This window comes from Bradysia coprophila, unplaced genomic scaffold (assembly GCF_014529535.1).
Source record: "Bradysia coprophila strain Holo2 unplaced genomic scaffold, BU_Bcop_v1 contig_232, whole genome shotgun sequence".
Taxonomy (NCBI): domain Eukaryota; kingdom Metazoa; phylum Arthropoda; class Insecta; order Diptera; family Sciaridae; genus Bradysia; species Bradysia coprophila.
Window position 1 is genome coordinate 8,708,171 of NW_023503493.1, and position 16,640 is coordinate 8,724,810.

Here is a 16,640-nt window from a genome sequence, read left to right on the forward strand (position 1 = left end):
GTACACAGCGATAGGATTGAATCAATCCAAAAGAAGTTCGTAATATATGCGCTGAGGCGCACTGTGAGGAGGGATGCTAACTACAGGCTTCCGCCCTACGATGATAGGTGCCAGTTGATTGGTGTGGAGAGGCTTTTGCGGAGGAGGCTGAACTTGTGCGCTATTTTTGCCTTTGATGTTCTGCGCGGTAAGTTAGACGCACCCGCTTTAGCATCGAGATTGAACTGGAGTGTCCCGGTTAGGCAGTCGCGGAATATCGGCGGTTTGCGTCTAGAAAGGCATCGTACGAACTATGGCCAGTTTGAACCATTGAATGACGTGGCTAGAACATTTAATTTGTTTGCTGCTTTTTATGACGATGATGTTTCCAGAAGTGTGTTTCGTAAGAGAGTGAAGTCGGCAATTTTATCGAACGAAGTAATGAGAAGGAACGGATTTATTTTGACGTTAGACTGATTTATATTTACTCTTTTGACCTGACTTAACAATCATGTTAATTTCTTCTTTTTATTTTGTTTCATTGATCGTTCGAGTTGGCAGTTCTCACGTCAATTGCGTTGGAACGACATTGTGGAGCCGTGTGATATGCGTCATTCGATTTCTGTGGACGTCTTTAATTTAACCAACTTTCATTGGTGGCATACAAGGCAGAGGGCAGATGAGGTTCCGACGGGTCGACTGGGCCAACATGGCTGCTTCCGGTTCTGCCTTTTCAGTCATTTCACCGTAATGCTGTGACTGAGCTGTAATGTTATTGACGAACTACCGAGATGATATGTACGAATATTGTTGTGATTTGAGCCAGTAGGTTTTTGTCTACCGTTGGCTTTTGTAAAATTAAATTAAATTAAATTAAATTATATGGGATCTTTTAAACTGGTTTGTCTAGACTGTTCAAATCAATTTGACCTTTGTTGTGTGTCTATTTCTTGAACTTCCAGTTCTAAATTTGAACTTCTAATGAGCTGATAGGTTTTTGTTGATATTAACATTTCTTAGTCAAATCCATCCAAACATTCTTGTTTTGCGAATTTTTTGAGTATATTTACCACTGCAACAAACAAACATTCATTCAGTTGCAGGAGAACTCTTGAAACGTTCGGAAGAAATTGCAATTTTATCGGTCAGAGCAAAGATGAATAAAACGTTACTCATCGCCTTTGTGCTGGTTGCCATTTCATGGCAATTAGTTTCAGCTGCAGTAGTAAGTGAAGAAAATTGTTTTTTTTAATCAGAATTGATGACATTTCAAATCAAAGTTTAATTTTGCTTCAAATCAACGCACTTCAAGCATAAGCATGAGTGGTACTCTAAATAGGGTACTGAAACTTGGCAGTGTGTCACACAACTGTAGAACACTGTAAAAAAACATTTCATACAAAATACTACTATTTGAATACTATTTAAATACTCTCGACTATGATCACTTTTGCTGGAAGTGCGTTGTTCAAATAAAACATTTCAAAATGATGCAGACGACGAGTATAGAAAAAATTGAATTTTTACATCACTTACTAATGGGACAAATGGTGAAACTGACACGTCTCCTGTGAAATTTACAGATTGAGGCGTTGTCGAGATATATAAACTCGAGCCAATAATTTGCCCCATTGCTAAGTAAGGTATAACTTAAAAACTTGATGCAAAACTTGGCATCCGTGGCAAACTTTCCTCACGTTTTTGAGTAAAAAATATTTCTCGATTTTTAAAAAGGATTCACACTGAATGAATTTCCTAAATTTTGCAGGAATCAAAAACCTTCATTATTGCCCCACAACAAGAAAATTGTAGAGGACCTTTTCCAAGAAAATGTCTTCGGATTAAATACGATCCTGCCGAAGATTGGAACTTCTTCTACGGCTATATTGATGGCTTCAACTATGAACCCGGCTATGAATATGTTCTGAAAGTAGACGCTGAAGACGTACCCAACCCGCCCATTGATGGAAGTAGTGTAAAATACACTTTAAAGGAACAAGTTTCTAAAACAAAAGCTTAGAGACATCAAATTAACTGTTTATATTTGCCGTTGTGACTAATGATTTCAATAAATAATCGACATCTAATAAAAATAGCGCTACTAAAATGACTTCTCTCACAGACTTTTACAAGAAAAGGTTTTTCAAGGTTGACTAGACAAATATCTTGCACATTTGTGGAACATTATATGCTAATTTTCAAAGTCAAGTAAAAAACAGTCAAAAACAGAAAAATGAAATTTTTTAGAAATCATAATTCTTAGTTTCCTTTTACCAAAAAAGTACTCCGTGTGAGAGACAAAATTGAATTTATTCAATTTTTCCTTTGTTTATTTGACAGCTTGCTCTCTCACGGCTCTCTCAAGGAGTACTTTTGTTTGAGTGGAATGGACACTTAACACGTTCTAAGTTAATTCAAAAATTCAAACAAAGTGTGCCACTCGGTACCCATTAGGATTTTCAGAATTGGTATGCGTTTCGATTTTGAAACGTTAAAGCGTTCATACCACTGACTGTTTTTTTTAAGTTTCTTTATTTGTTTAAAAGAACAAATACAGGAAAATCTTAAAACAAAAATAGCGGACACAAATCCTAATGCTTTACATTGAACAAATTCATTACGAAGCTTTGCGTGTGAAAGAAAACAAACAAATGGCATTAACGGACTCCCGAAACAAAATTGAATCAAAACGACGAAGCTTTAACGGCAATAAGCAAACTTGAAGAACTAGTAAAACTACAAGTTTAGCCAGAGAAACCAATGAAAGTAGATAAGTAGGTATGGCCAGTCCATACAAGTCGGGGCACATACGGATTTGCATGGCGCCACCTCAAACGAACTCATTTCTAGTGGAAATTTCCAAAGTATATTAACACTGAAGGTAATGCAGACCCTCAGCGGATCAGAGAAATTACGGATCCAAACTTTCAGGTGAATTCATTTTCGTATGTTGTCTAACTTAGACTTGTGCAACATGACGGCCCTAAATCCTTCCAATTCACCACTAAATACAACTTGACGCAAACGAATTTTATATGTGTGCAACACAACGTCGCTAAATCGTTCCAAATTCACCACTAGATGCAACTTGACGCAAACTAATTCAATACGTGTACAACATGACGGAGCTAAAATTCACCTGAAAGTTTGGATCCGTGTGTAACTGTGGATTTGCATTACCTTCAGTGTTTATATACTTTGGAAATTTCCACTAGAAATGAGTTCGTTTGAGGTGGCGCCATGCAAATCCGTATGTGCTCCGGCTAGAACAAATTTGAACGTTTGGCCATACCTATCTATTTACTTTCATTGAGAGAAACGCATATAGTTTAGTTTAGTTTAGTTCGTTTTATTTGTTATAAAAAACTATTTACATCAGCTTTACATTTAACTAGACTATTAACTTTCATCATCTTTCATTTTCACATAATCAAGACAATATTTTTTTTTTTTTTTTTTTTTTTTTTTATCCCAAAACTAGCTCGAGAACTGACCGAATTCACTGGTTTAACTAAATGAACGTCAACACAAGGTATGGTCGTCAAACTTTGTATGTAGCGGAGGACATAGCGATTTCATATAAACAAACTCACCTCTCATGAGAGGTGACTTTGTTTATATGAAATCGCTATGTCCTCCGGTTTGTATGAACAGACCATACCTGGTTTGTACATTCATTGGCTAAACTGGTTAAACTGGTATTGTGACTGACGGGTATTGTGAAGGTTGTTGTGGTACGTGTGGTACTTATAAACAGAGAAATGATAACAAAGGGCCGGTGCCATCTGTTATCATTTCTCTGGGTATATGAAGTACTATTCCATATTACGTTTTTTTTACAGATTTTCGGTTTATTGCAATTCTTAAAAAAACAATTTCGCACACATTACAATTATTGGGCCTCTTTCATTAAACTGATATCATCTCTAGTGTCGTCTTATCAATTTGACCTTTGATTGGTAGCTAGTTCTTCAAATTTCAGTTATAATGATTCTGCGCATTATCATACCAGTGTTCCAAGCATCAACCGTAGTGCATAGCTTTACCATAGAAAATATTTATAGGCTGATAAAACGAATGTCAATTCATCAATTCATCAATTTTCTAAATTTCAAGGTTAGCTGGATGAAAATGACAGCTAATTTGACACTTTAAATGACATTGACAATCATCTATAGGCTCCGCATTTTTTTTGTTAAGACTGAAGTCATTCTAACGTGGTGTGAGTTAAAAACACACACAACACATGCAAGTGTATCAGAATACATTTTCAAAAATTTGGACACTTTTCGTCGTCTGACATACTAAATTAAATTTTTCCAAGAATAGTACATTTCTTCGTACCTAGGACTAAAAGTCTTTTTTAGCGTGTGAGAAGTTTCCAGACAGAGCCGAAGGCGAGACCTGGAATCGAATACGCTAAAAAAGACTTTTAGTCCGTGATACGAATAGTATTTTTCATATTGGACGGAGAAAAAGTGCGACGAGGTAGCACTTTTCGGGTCCTAGGTATGAAAAAGTAGATTCTTGTTGAATTAATTTCTTACATTTTGCAGCAATCAAAAACCTTTATTATTGCCCCAAAACTATAGGAGACTGTAATTGGATTGTACCCAGAAAATGTCTTCGGGTGAAAGAAGACCCCACCAAAGATTGGAGAACTTTTTATGGCTACATCGGCTACATTACCGACTTCAACTATGAATCCGGCTATAAACATTTTTTTAAAGGAAATGCCTAAGACATACCCGACAACATGCGGTGGAATTGGTGTAAAATTCACTTTAAGGGAACAAATTTCTAAAACAATAGCATAATGACATCAAGACACAAATATTAACTGCGTTTATATCGAGGTTTATATTGGCCATTGTGACAAAAAATTTCATTAAAAATAAATTTTATTTTATCCTCTGTTGCAAAATTAAAATTCCTAAAGCACACCGGACAAAATAGTTTTTGATTCCGCGAATTTTCTGTATTTTTTCGAAATTACCGAGAATTTCAAAAGAATTCCCGGAATGCTTTTCATTTCTTCACGTTTTCATTAAGGCTGAAGTCATTCTCCCTTGGAATGAGTTAAACACGCGACACCAACACACGCATTCATGTATAACATTTGGAGACATTGTGTCGTACGAGTGTTAATGCTAGGAGCAGTGCTATGCTTTATTGATATCAAAATACAAACTGCAAAATACAAACATCCATTCAGTTACAGCAGAACTCTTGAAACGGTCGTAAGAAATTATTGTGCAAAAATGAAGGAAAATTTACTCATCGTCTTTGTGCTGGTTACCATTTCAATGCAATCAGTTTCGGCTAACATAGTAAGTGAAAAAAAAAAATTTGTTCGTTTTTATTATTATCAGAAACGATGACATAATTATTCCAATAATCAAAGTTTAATTTTGCTTACGTTTTAAAATGCTCGATTTTTCAAAGAAATGATTCCTATACTGAATAAACTTCTTACATTTGCAGATATCAAAAACCATTATAATTGCCCCAGAACAAGCAGACTGTTTTGGACCATGGCCAACAAAATGTCTTCTAGTGAAAGACGATCCTACCGAAAATTGGACATTTTTCTACAGCTACATTCACGGCTTCAACTATGAACCCGGTTATGAATATGTTTTGAAAATAAACCTTGAACCCGTATCCAAACCGCCTGCTGATGGAAGCAGTGTAAAATACACTTTAATGGAACAAGTTTCTAAGACAAAGGCTTAGAGACATTAGGACACAAATATTAATTGCCATTTTGACAACGGATTTCAATAAAGGAAATTTATTTTTGAATTCAAAATTTTGTCACTTCATTCGATAGTTACGACATTTTCGTCATGAAAACTAGGACCAAAACGTGTTTTGAAAGCCCCGTCCGTGTGTGGTAAGCATAAGACTTTTTCACAACACAGGCTAGAAAATGGTCATTTTCTCCCCTCCGCTGAAACTTCGGAAACCTTTCTTGCGAAAAAACGTTGCGTTTAACTCTAGTTTCAACATTCTAGCAATGCAATATCAAACTTTTCTTCCCTAGTTGAACAAATAACTATCCGCGCACGAATTTTATAGCATAACACTTGCGAATGACTGCACTAGCTTTCTATACATTTTGATAGATGAGTTTTAGTTTTGTTTTGAAAATATTTGTTTTTATTAGCAGGTTGTGTAGTAATTAAATGTGAATCGGAATACATTATTAATTGATGAGTAAATGTTTAGAGAATAAATGCTGAATAAATTATTTGGCTTCTCTCCGAATGTTTAATGTCTTGTGTGGTGTTATCAATTTGACCTTTGACGACACCTAATTTCTTCACATTTTAGTTCTAACGATCCTACGTTTAATCATAGCGCTGCTCCTAGAATTAACATATCAACGTTTGGAGAATTTGACGTTTGACATGCAGGTTTTCATGCTAGAAGAAGTGCTATGGAATTTTGGTCCAATCCATTCTGTGTGTTTACGATTTTTCGGTATATCTACGACTGTAAAATGTAAAGATCCATTCAGTTGTCATTATCGCTCAGAGCAAAAATGAAGGAAACTTTACTCATGTTCTTTGTGTTAGTTGCCATTTCATTGCAATCAGTTTCAGCTGACGTTGTAAGTGAAATAGTAGATGATTCACCTTTGTCCACATGTTTATTTAGACACTTGAGGAGTTATTGCATGAGCCAAAGGCGAATGTTATAACCCCAAGTGTCTAAATAAACATTTGGACAGAGGTGAATACGATATTTTATCTACCGACGGCGAAATAATAGCACTTTTTCACTGCTATTATTGCACCTAGGTAGATAATAGTACATTACTGCTAATAGGCTGTATATAAGAGACGTGTACGTATACGAGAGCTTGCGCGAAAGTTTTTATCGCATACGGTATGTGTGTATTGTGTGCTATATACACGACATACATAAAGGTAATGCTCAAAACAAACGAGGCATTGAAAACGTGTTTTGGTCCTAGTTTTCATTGACAGATGCAGTCGCGATTTTGAATAGCAAAAGTTCTAACTTCATTTGACAGTTTCGAAAATTTCGTCATGAAAAATAGGACCAAAACACGTTTTCAATGCCTCGTTTGTTTTGAGCATAAACAAATTTACCCTAGAGTGCTAAAGGTTTTGCAAGCAAAATTATATCACTAGAAAAAGAGATGTTTGCCTACTGCTATAAAATACCTCCCTTATATAAGGCTGTATATAAAAGACTCGTACTAATACTTGCGCAAGCACTCGTATAAGTACTAGTCTCTTATATATAGCCTTATAGCAGTGATGTACTATTCCAATGTTTTATCATTAACAGAAACAACGACAACATTATTTCAAATCAAAGTCAAGTTTTGCTTCAAATGAAGCATTATAAGCTTGCGCCTGCAATTGAATTCCAGAACATTTCTCGAATTTTCCAAGAATCCTTAAGGTCAACACACACTAGCATCTACTGTCAGTTGGGAATATGATATTTCTAAATTGATAGTGGTTTTAACCGATTTTAGCTGATTTAAACAAATGAAATATCGTATTACCGATGGCACTAAATGCTAATGTGTGTTGACCTTTAATCTGAATGAATTTCGTAACATTTGTAGGAGTCAGAAACCTACGAGTAAACTGTTATTATGGACCTTGGCCCACAAAATGTCTTCGGGGTAAAGTAGGTCCTACCGACACCGACGATTGGTAACTTTTCTATAGCTACATTGAAAGTTTTGACTATGAACCCGGCTATGAATATGTTTTGAAAATATACTTTGAACGCGTACCCAGCAGGCGCTGATGAAAGTTTAATAAAATGCACTTTAAAGCAAGTTGCTAACAAAGGCTTAGAGACATCATGACCCAAATATTAACTGCGTTTATATTGGACATTGTGACAAATAACTTCAACTTAAATTCATGAAGCACTCGTCGTGAATTACCCAAAAAAAAACTATTTGAATGTTTTCCCTCCAAGTATTGAGTGCATTTCATTCTTATTCTCAGTGAATGCAGGAAAAAAAACATCAAACGCCTTTTTTCTCTGATGACGGCGATGACGGCTACACTTTCGGCTACCATCTTCTAGCTACCATATTGCTTTTTCTTGACAACCATCATTGATCAATTTCGGTAGAAAATCCAGCGCGTCAGAAAGTATTATTTTCCATTTTAAACGAAAATGGCTCGGCGAGGTGAAGATTTATCGAATGTGGAATTCGAGACAAGTGAAGATGTGCAGGTCGTACCAACGTTCAATTCGATGGGACTACGGGAGGAACTGTTGAGAGCTATCTACGCATACGGTGAGTGTTTGGAAAACAAAGTGACGATGGAAAGTGACTGAAAAATATGGCGAAATTCGAATGTTTTCCGGGACTGTTTTGTAGACCGGACAACGATTTAGAGTAAAATTATTGTAAACAAGTCATTTGATTGACAAGACGGCGCGTTTATAATCGTTTACAATCACCTGCCAACTCATAACCTCAATAAACAAACTTGACACAATTTGACCGACTTTTGTGTTCCGTTTTCAGGTTTCGAAAAACCATCGGCAATCCAACAGAGAAGTATCCTTCCAATCATTAAGGGACGCGATGTTATCGCTCAAGCACAATCTGGTACCGGTAAAACTGCCACATTTTCAATTTCGATACTGCAATCGCTGGACACAACATTACGTGAAACGCAAGTCCTGTGCCTGTCACCGACTCGTGAATTGGCCGTCCAGATTCAAAAGGTCATATTGGCGTTGGGCGACTTCATGAACGTTCAGTGTCATGCCTGCATCGGTGGCACAAATCTGGGCGAAGACATTCGTAAATTGGACTATGGACAGCATATTGTCAGTGGAACACCGGGCCGTGTGTTTGACATGATCAAGAGACGTGTGCTGCGAACGAGATCGATTAAAATGTTGGTTCTGGACGAGGCTGACGAAATGTTGAACAAAGGTTTCAAGGAGCAAATCTACGATGTGTATCGCTACTTGCCGCCCGCCACACAGGTATGTCTAATATCAGCCACACTACCGCACGAGATCCTTGAAATGACATCGAAATTCATGACCGATCCGATTCGCATTCTTGTGAAACGCGATGAGTTGACGCTGGAGGGAATCAAACAGTTTTTCGTTGCTGTGGAACGAGAGGAATGGAAATTCGACACGTTGTGCGATCTGTACGACACATTGACCATTACACAGGCGGTCATTTTCTGCAATACGAAAAGGAAGGTCGATTGGTTGACCGAGAAGATGCGCGAGGCGAATTTCACCGTCAGTTCGATGCACGGTGACATGCCGCAAAAGGAACGTGATGAGATTATGAAGGAATTCCGTTCCGGACAGAGTCGCGTTCTGATCACCACAGATGTGTGGGCTCGTGGTATCGATGTGCAGCAAGTGTCGCTGGTCATTAACTACGATTTGCCGAACAATCGTGAATTGTACATTCATCGTATCGGTCGGTCGGGTCGTTTCGGTCGCAAGGGTGTTGCTATCAATTTCGTGAAGTCCGATGACATTCGAATTTTGCGTGACATTGAACAGTACTATTCGACGCAAATTGACGAGATGCCGATGAATGTCGCTGATTTGATCTAAACGGAACATTTATTTTAACCAAAACATTAATTTCATCGGAAGGAGAATGTCCAATTGTTGCAATGACTTTCCTAATTTAAAACAAAAAAAAAACATTTTTTTTAGATTAACACAACACATTGTTGTCTCACCCAATTGTACGTCGATTTGGTTTTTTCAATAAAAGAGGTACGGAGGAACTAAACGAAAAAAAATGGTTTGTGTCTCTTCTCGACGAGCAATCACACAATATCGTTTTCGTTAAAAACTTTGCTGACTCATTGTAGCTCCTGTAGATACACATTGCCGCTATGTGTACGAGCAGTATTTCTTCGTTAAGTTTACCCAGTGAATTTTGACGTCTACCAACGCACTGTCAAGCACTGAAGCTGACTTTGACATCACTCAATTAGAAGGCCAATCTCTATTTGAGTGACGTTAAAGTCAGCTTCGGCACTGGTCAGTGCGTTGACGAACAAGATGAATCCCCAAGAAATAAAAGTTTGTCTTTCTTGGCGAAACTTAACGTTTTGGCGATTTTCTTGGTAAATTTTAAAGATTTTAAGATTTTAAAAAATCAACAAAAACTAATGAAACTCCATCATAAATCACCAAAGTATATCGTCAAGAAAAAACGCCGAAACATGAAGTTTCACCATAATGTTAAGAATCTTCTAAAGAAAAAATCACGGCGATACTCACTGCTATATAAATTCGGCAACCACATGAATTCGCAAAACATCGAAACATTTTTGGAAAATCGTCAATTGCCTATTGGTAGATCTTCTGCTGCTTTGCGCTTCTAGTTCTTCTACAGCTTCCTCACGATAAAAAACTTCAAAGTGGTAGGTGATGGGTCATTACAGACTTTTTTTGAAAACTCAGGCCATGTAGTTCCGGGGTAACTTTGGCTATGGTGGTCTACGATGGTAATCAGAGAAAAATCGTTTTGTAAAGCATGGAAAATCGCCAGATCCGACAAACTTCAGAGAAGAATTCTGCTTCCGCCCAGCAATTGAAGATCGAAAATATTTCCTGTACAAATGTCTTACCTTTACAATGATGCACCTCACCTCATATACAATGGAGTAGTGACGCTATAGGCATTCTTTTCGAGAGTAAGTTTATCATATGTACGTCTGCTCGGAAAATTCTAAACTCAGCGTAGTATGAAACAGACAATATCACCTCAAAATATTACCTAAAAAATATTTCCAGAACAGTTCAACAATTTAGTCCGGGTTCTTGTGTCATCCTGATCGATTCAGAACTTTTTTGATTTTTGACGACTGAATATGATTGGGGGCCAGACTTTCCTAACTATTTTTTTTTGTGTTTTGAACCGGTAACTACCGGTAAAAACCGGTATTAGTGTAAAACTTGTGAAATATCTTGGTCAAAACTTTATCCTTGAGTTCTAGCGTTGAGAGCACTTGTGAGTACTTAGAGGACATTCAAGAATTGTCATATTGTGGGGAATCATTCAAAGACACTTTGCTCTAGTAATTCATTCGGGTAAAATGATAAAAAAAAACATTCGAAAAGTTCAGGTAATTTCTTATCTTATTTAGAGAAAAATGTCTGTGCGGTAAGGGGGGGCTTCATAACGGTATATCTCATGTTCTTCTGATACGTACAAGCTCGACCGGCTGGATCTGAAAGTACTAGTCACCAGCTTTCCCACGCGCCTCTAACGTCAAATTTTATTTAGAACTGGCCAGGGAGATTGAGTTCAAAGGTAGCGGTTTTTCCGGTACACTTTTCAGAGAACCCAAGATAACTCAGTGAACTTTAAATTTTCCAAAAAAAAAGTTGTAAAAAAATATTCAGTTTTGATCGAGATATTTCTTTTTTAAGTTTTACCGGTTTAAAACACCAAAAAAAAATTAGTCAGGAAAGTCTGGTCCCCCAAGCATATTCAGTCATCAAAAATCAAAAAAGTTCTGAATCGAGCATAACGCTTTTTTTCGACATAAGAAACCAGACTAATTAACCCAGGCACTCAACCTCAAATGTGCAGACCGCCAATGATTCAAAAATCGGTAAATCAAATCCGATTTCAAAATTTTTTTTTCCCTGAAATATAGTCGAAATAGTGAGGCTAAGTTCGAAGATGGGCAATTTTGGGCCCCATAACTGATTTAACGTTTTCCGAAGATATCTGCGGCCATTCAAAGGCTAAACATGTAAGTGATACGTCAAATAAAAGGTATTTACAATACCGATCGACAAAAAAAAAGTTTATGGAAATCAGATGATCGACTCGTTAGTTAGACCCCTTGGAGTGAACTAGGTACAGGGTGGCAAGCCGTTTTTGCTTGTAGGTTGGCCAAATTTGAACGGATTTCGATGGATTTTGCTTTATTAGATAGGTATTGACCGTACCAATCAGTTCTTTTGAGCTATATACTAGCATATTTATTAGTAAAATGTTTATTTATAGGTAAATATAGGTTAATATAAATTGTTGCAAAAATTTTTAAGTTTGGGTTACAGTTGAAAGGAACGTCGTACGGGGCTTCGTAATTGCGCTATGCGCAATTTTTAAGACGTGCACATTTCATAAGAATTTTAGGTTAGTAGGTTTAGGGTAAGAGTAGGGCGACCGACGAAGTAGGGTCGCGTACGCAATAGATGTACGGGTTCGTACGGGGCTCAGTCGCAGCGAACGCTCCGACTGTTCTGACGGCTCGTGTTTATTGTGAAATTTATGACCGTAAAGTTTTATTTAAATGAAAATAGAAAAATTTTATTGTTGTTATGTTGGATCCATCATACAAGCCTGTATGACAAAATTATCTCTCTAAAAATTGTAAATGTAAATAAACCGACACTTAACAAATGAAAACGATAGCCCTTCAATTAAGTCATCATTATTTATCACATTCAGCTCTTTTGCTAATTCAACAAACATTTGTATCGTTATGTAGGTCATAGATAGATAAGTGAACTGACAAAAAGTGCACAAATTTTAGGTCTTAAAGTCGAAAGTAGCCAACGAACGATTTTTGCCGGACTTATTTTATGGAATTTTAATTACGAATAATTCGAAAAAAAAAATCGGAAAACTCCGACTAATTCGGAAATTTAATTCTCCAAAATAAGTCCTGCGGAAACGATCTAAACTTTTATAGGTTTAAGTTTGCTCTGGACGGATGGCTGGAAGATTTATGGATGATTCCACTTCCACTAGCTATAACTGTAACCTTGCGACTAACAATACTAGTACCGAAAATTCCTGCAAACATTCGGCTAATGACTGCTTTAGGCCTCAGATCTTAGTCACTCGGATTTATCTATTCTCCACACAAAAATCACCGTTTGCTTATGAATATGAATTGCAGTCGACAATTTAATGCGTATGTTCATTCGATTGGAATATCGTTTAGTTAGTTGTATCAGGGTCATTCAATCGAAATCACCAAGTGCCGAGTGTTTGTCGACTATGTCGAACTCTAAACTAAAAATTTTATTCGCTCCGGCCCAAGGCATGGGTCATGTTGGTGCATGTCAAGGGCTAGCCGACATACTGCGTCAACGGGGACACGAATGCATTGTGATATTGGACGTTCAGTTCAAGGGACGGCTCGCCAAACACGGCTACCGAGAAGCGATTCTACAAGAAATCGGGCCTGAGAAATATTCATCTACCGAGCCGGATATAGTGAAAGCCTTTTTCCGGGACCATCCACACGACATTATCTCAATGTCAACGATCGATACATTCAAGGCAGTGGGTTCAATTTTCGCTGCCATGTTCGAGGATAGTAAGAAAATGGAGGTGAATTTTAAGGCGATAGTCGACACTGTTCAACCTGACATCATTATATGCGACATGCACTTAGCATCGCCAGTGCTTATGAACAGTGACATTCCGTGGTTGCTTTTGTGTTCGATGGGACCGCTTGAGTTCTATAATAGATGCAATTCAGATGATAGACTACCACCAGCAATGTCAGGTTTGCGAGACAAATCCTCAGACGATGTGACTCCCGACAGCCTCTTTTCAAATTAAATCTCTTCATCTATCGCGCAGATCACACTGCGAAAGAACCCTCAGGCTGACGGGATTTGTAGATTTATCTTAAACAATTTTTGACTTTTGTACTTACTATTTGAAAGGTTTGTCCATTCGTGGCAACAAGAGTGAATGGCAAGAATTTCGTGAACAAATGGCTGCGTCGTCTGGTAACCTTTCAGCACTTGTCAACGAGTGGTATCATGGTCTTTGCGGTAAAAGCTTGCCACCGTCGGAGCTCCAACCACTGTCCCCGCACCTAAACATTTACATTACGCCCGAAGAACTAGATTTCAAGGAAGCTGAACCGTTGGGTGAAAAATGGATCGGCGTAAATGGTTTCGTTCGTACGACCGACGAAACGATTACACTACCCGATTGGCTCATCAAAAGGCCGGGAAAACTCATACTGTTGTCGTTGGGATCTCTTGCCAGTGGTCACTTGGAGCTGATGAAATTCGTAACGGAAGCGCTAAGCAAATCCGAACACAAATTTGTCGTTGCAACCGGTTCCAACCATGATAAGTACACACTTCCCGACAACATGTGGGGTCAATCGTTTCTACCTCAGGCAGCTCTATATCCGATGGTTGATTGTGTCATCGCACACGGCGGTAACAATTCCTTGTACGAATCGTTTTACTATGGAAAACCGTTACTGCTGATTCCGATCTTTGCCGACCAATTTGATAATGCACAGCGTCTGGTCGACACGAAATTGGGATACCGTTTGTCGCGTGGTTCTAATGCTGCCAATTTCGTTAAACTTGTTGATAAACTGGCCAACGACAATGAATTGCGTGTTCGCATGAAGGAGATTAGTGAACGAATTCGCAATTGTGACGATAAACGTATTATCGCTGAGAAAATTGAAGAAATTGCGCGACAAAATAGACTGTAAAAGGATTCAGTGCAAATAAAGGGAACTACTGTTCTGGAGAGGTGCCATTTTTATAGATTAATCCCTGATAGATAGATGCAAGTAACATTCACAACGAAAAGAAAATCACTTTGCTGTTGTTGTTCATCGCCTCTTAATTTCCAATGTCCCCACGTCTTCTCTCGTTTTCAAAACTATTTATAATTTGGCTTAGGTGCGATATCGTCCTCAGTTCCGATCATGTTGTTGTTTTTGGGTTCTAACGCATTCATTTGGAAGGGCTGACATTTGGGTTTTAGCAAAATGTCAGGATTTCGCCCGTTTCAAGGGAATGCGGAAATTCACATCTCTGTCGAATTTCTTGTTATAACTAACTGTACTTATATGTCAAGGTTCTGAAAGAACCTTAAACTTGTGTAAGTTTATAATCGAAATTCGACACCTTATAGGTTCCATGAACCTGTATGATCTATGGTAAGAAGTATGCTGCCTTGCTTAGACTCTGACTCTAACTACACATTGTGACGCGAAGGAGACCTAATTAAAACTTTTCTTTTGTTCTCGTGCAATTTTTGACAGTATAACGAACGAAAAATTTAGGTATGTTTCGTGATGCTATGTTTGCCTACAGGGAGTTGCGGGAAATGTTTATATTTGGTATTTTACCAAAAATTAAATCTCAGCAAAAAGGTTAATCCCTTTCGAGACTTATTGTAACTTTGATATAGCTCTTTGATTTATAGAGCTTCAACGTTTGTAAACTTTATTGTCTAAAAAAATCAACGAAACAGCCGATGACTTCTTTAATTTTACTCTAGACTCTATCGTTTCTGAGCCCTGTATACGCCTGTATACCCACAAGTTTAACGGTGGTACTAATAGAACCAACGAAACATGAATGATAAAACTTGCACCGCACATTAAAAAATTAATTAATTTCGTTTTTTACTCTATAAACTCTCAATCTATAAAGCAAAAGTAAAAAGCTTTTGTTTCAAAAATTACGTATAACTCACGCTGAATAAAGTTAGTATTTACACCATCTTCATGAGACCAACATTTCTGTCTAGTGTTTGTCTGGAGAAACCAGGCTAAATAAATTGTGCTCCCAAAATTCGAACGTAATTAACCACAAAAAAATCAAATGTATTTAACCAATTCGTGTTTAACCAACACTCGAGCTTATATTCTTGAAACTTATTTCGAACATACAATCTTAGTATGCTTCAAAAACCATTTTGATTCATTCTGCTTCAAAGAACATATTTCGCATTCATTGACATTTATTTCAAATTTGAAAGCGAATGTGATCACATTCGCGAGGCAAATGTGGACACATTCGTTTCAAATAATTTGAAACGAATGTGGCCACATTTTTTTATGACAATTTTTGAAAATGCAAATTCGCCAACAATATTGAATAAATCTTGAAATATTTTTGCAGATCCGAAGACTTCAGGCTCATAGCAATCTAGTGACACAACAAAAAATTCTGAAAATATTTTTTTTAAATACAAATTCGTCCATGAGACTTAGCGAATTTGCCCAAAAAAATGCACATTCGCCCATCTTCATCGAACGAATGCGCCCATGAACCAACTAACTTCGGATTTTTTTGACGCACATCTAGAATGATATTGACCTGTACTTTACGGATTCGCAAATCATTTTCATGAATTATTCAATATTATTGGTGAATTTGCATTTTCAAAAATAATTCGCCACATTCGCCACATTCGCGCCACATTTTTTGAGCGAATGTGAGCACATTCGTTTCAAATGATGCGAAACGAATTTGCTCAAATTTGATGACAAAAAATGTGAGCAAATTCGCTTTTCAAATTTGGAACGAATGTGCATGAATTTGTTCAATCTTTTGATGTTGAATTGATGTATCAAATTTATGAACGATTTTTAGCGATCTTATTTACAGAAATCGTGAAACTGACAAAAAGCCATTTGGTCAATATCAACTGATTCCAATTTTTCTGCACTTTTTTTTATTTGTGAAATTTTACGTCCAAATTCAATGGAGAACGAATTTCGCAGGAAATGTTTTTGAATTTTATACAAGTAGCACTGAAAGTGTGAATTTTCAACCATATTAATTCTAAACTCATAAGAGCTGTTGTTTAAAATATTTTTCTAAGAAGTTTAGAGTTTAATCAAAAATAATAAATG

At 37.2% G+C, this 16,640-nt stretch overlaps 2 protein-coding genes and 1 long non-coding RNA gene across 3 annotated transcripts; all 3 read left to right on the forward strand.

Annotated features, from left to right (window-relative positions):
- The first annotated feature begins 1,045 nt into the window (after nucleotides 1-1,045).
- On the forward strand, nucleotides 1,046-2,072 carry LOC119076418. Its single transcript, XR_005087620.1, has 2 exons — nucleotides 1,046-1,204; nucleotides 1,748-2,072. It is a non-coding gene; the product is annotated as an uncharacterized LOC119076418 (long non-coding RNA).
- Nucleotides 2,073-8,045: 5,973 nt separating this feature from the next.
- On the forward strand, nucleotides 8,046-9,776 carry LOC119076419 (eukaryotic initiation factor 4A-III). The gene is made up of 2 exons (XM_037183162.1): nucleotides 8,046-8,281; nucleotides 8,516-9,776. The coding sequence occupies exons 1-2, from the start codon at nucleotides 8,158-8,160 to the stop codon at nucleotides 9,580-9,582; spliced, it is 1,191 nt and encodes a 396-aa protein (XP_037039057.1). The 5' UTR covers nucleotides 8,046-8,157; the 3' UTR covers nucleotides 9,583-9,776.
- A 3,178-nt stretch (nucleotides 9,777-12,954) lies between these two features.
- Nucleotides 12,955-14,511, forward strand: LOC119076421 (uncharacterized UDP-glucosyltransferase YjiC-like). Its single transcript, XM_037183163.1, has 2 exons — nucleotides 12,955-13,520; nucleotides 13,684-14,511. The coding sequence occupies exons 1-2, from the start codon at nucleotides 13,007-13,009 to the stop codon at nucleotides 14,478-14,480; spliced, it is 1,311 nt and encodes a 436-aa protein (XP_037039058.1). The 5' UTR covers nucleotides 12,955-13,006; the 3' UTR covers nucleotides 14,481-14,511.
- The last annotated feature ends 2,129 nt before the right edge of the window (nucleotides 14,512-16,640 follow it).

Bases quoted from the DNA above. Each gene is read 5' to 3' on its own strand.
- LOC119076421 (XM_037183163.1), top strand. From the start codon at position 13,007: ATGTCGAACTCTAAACTAAAAATTTTATTCGCTCCGGCCCAAGGCATG. The intron at 13,521-13,683 runs GTTTGCGAGACA...ACTATTTGAAAG, and splicing joins ACTACCACCAGCAATGTCAG to GTTTGTCCATTCGTGGCAAC.
- LOC119076419 (XM_037183162.1), top strand. From the start codon at position 8,158: ATGGCTCGGCGAGGTGAAGATTTATCGAATGTGGAATTCGAGACAAGT. The intron at 8,282-8,515 runs GTGAGTGTTTGG...TTCCGTTTTCAG, and splicing joins GAGAGCTATCTACGCATACG to GTTTCGAAAAACCATCGGCA.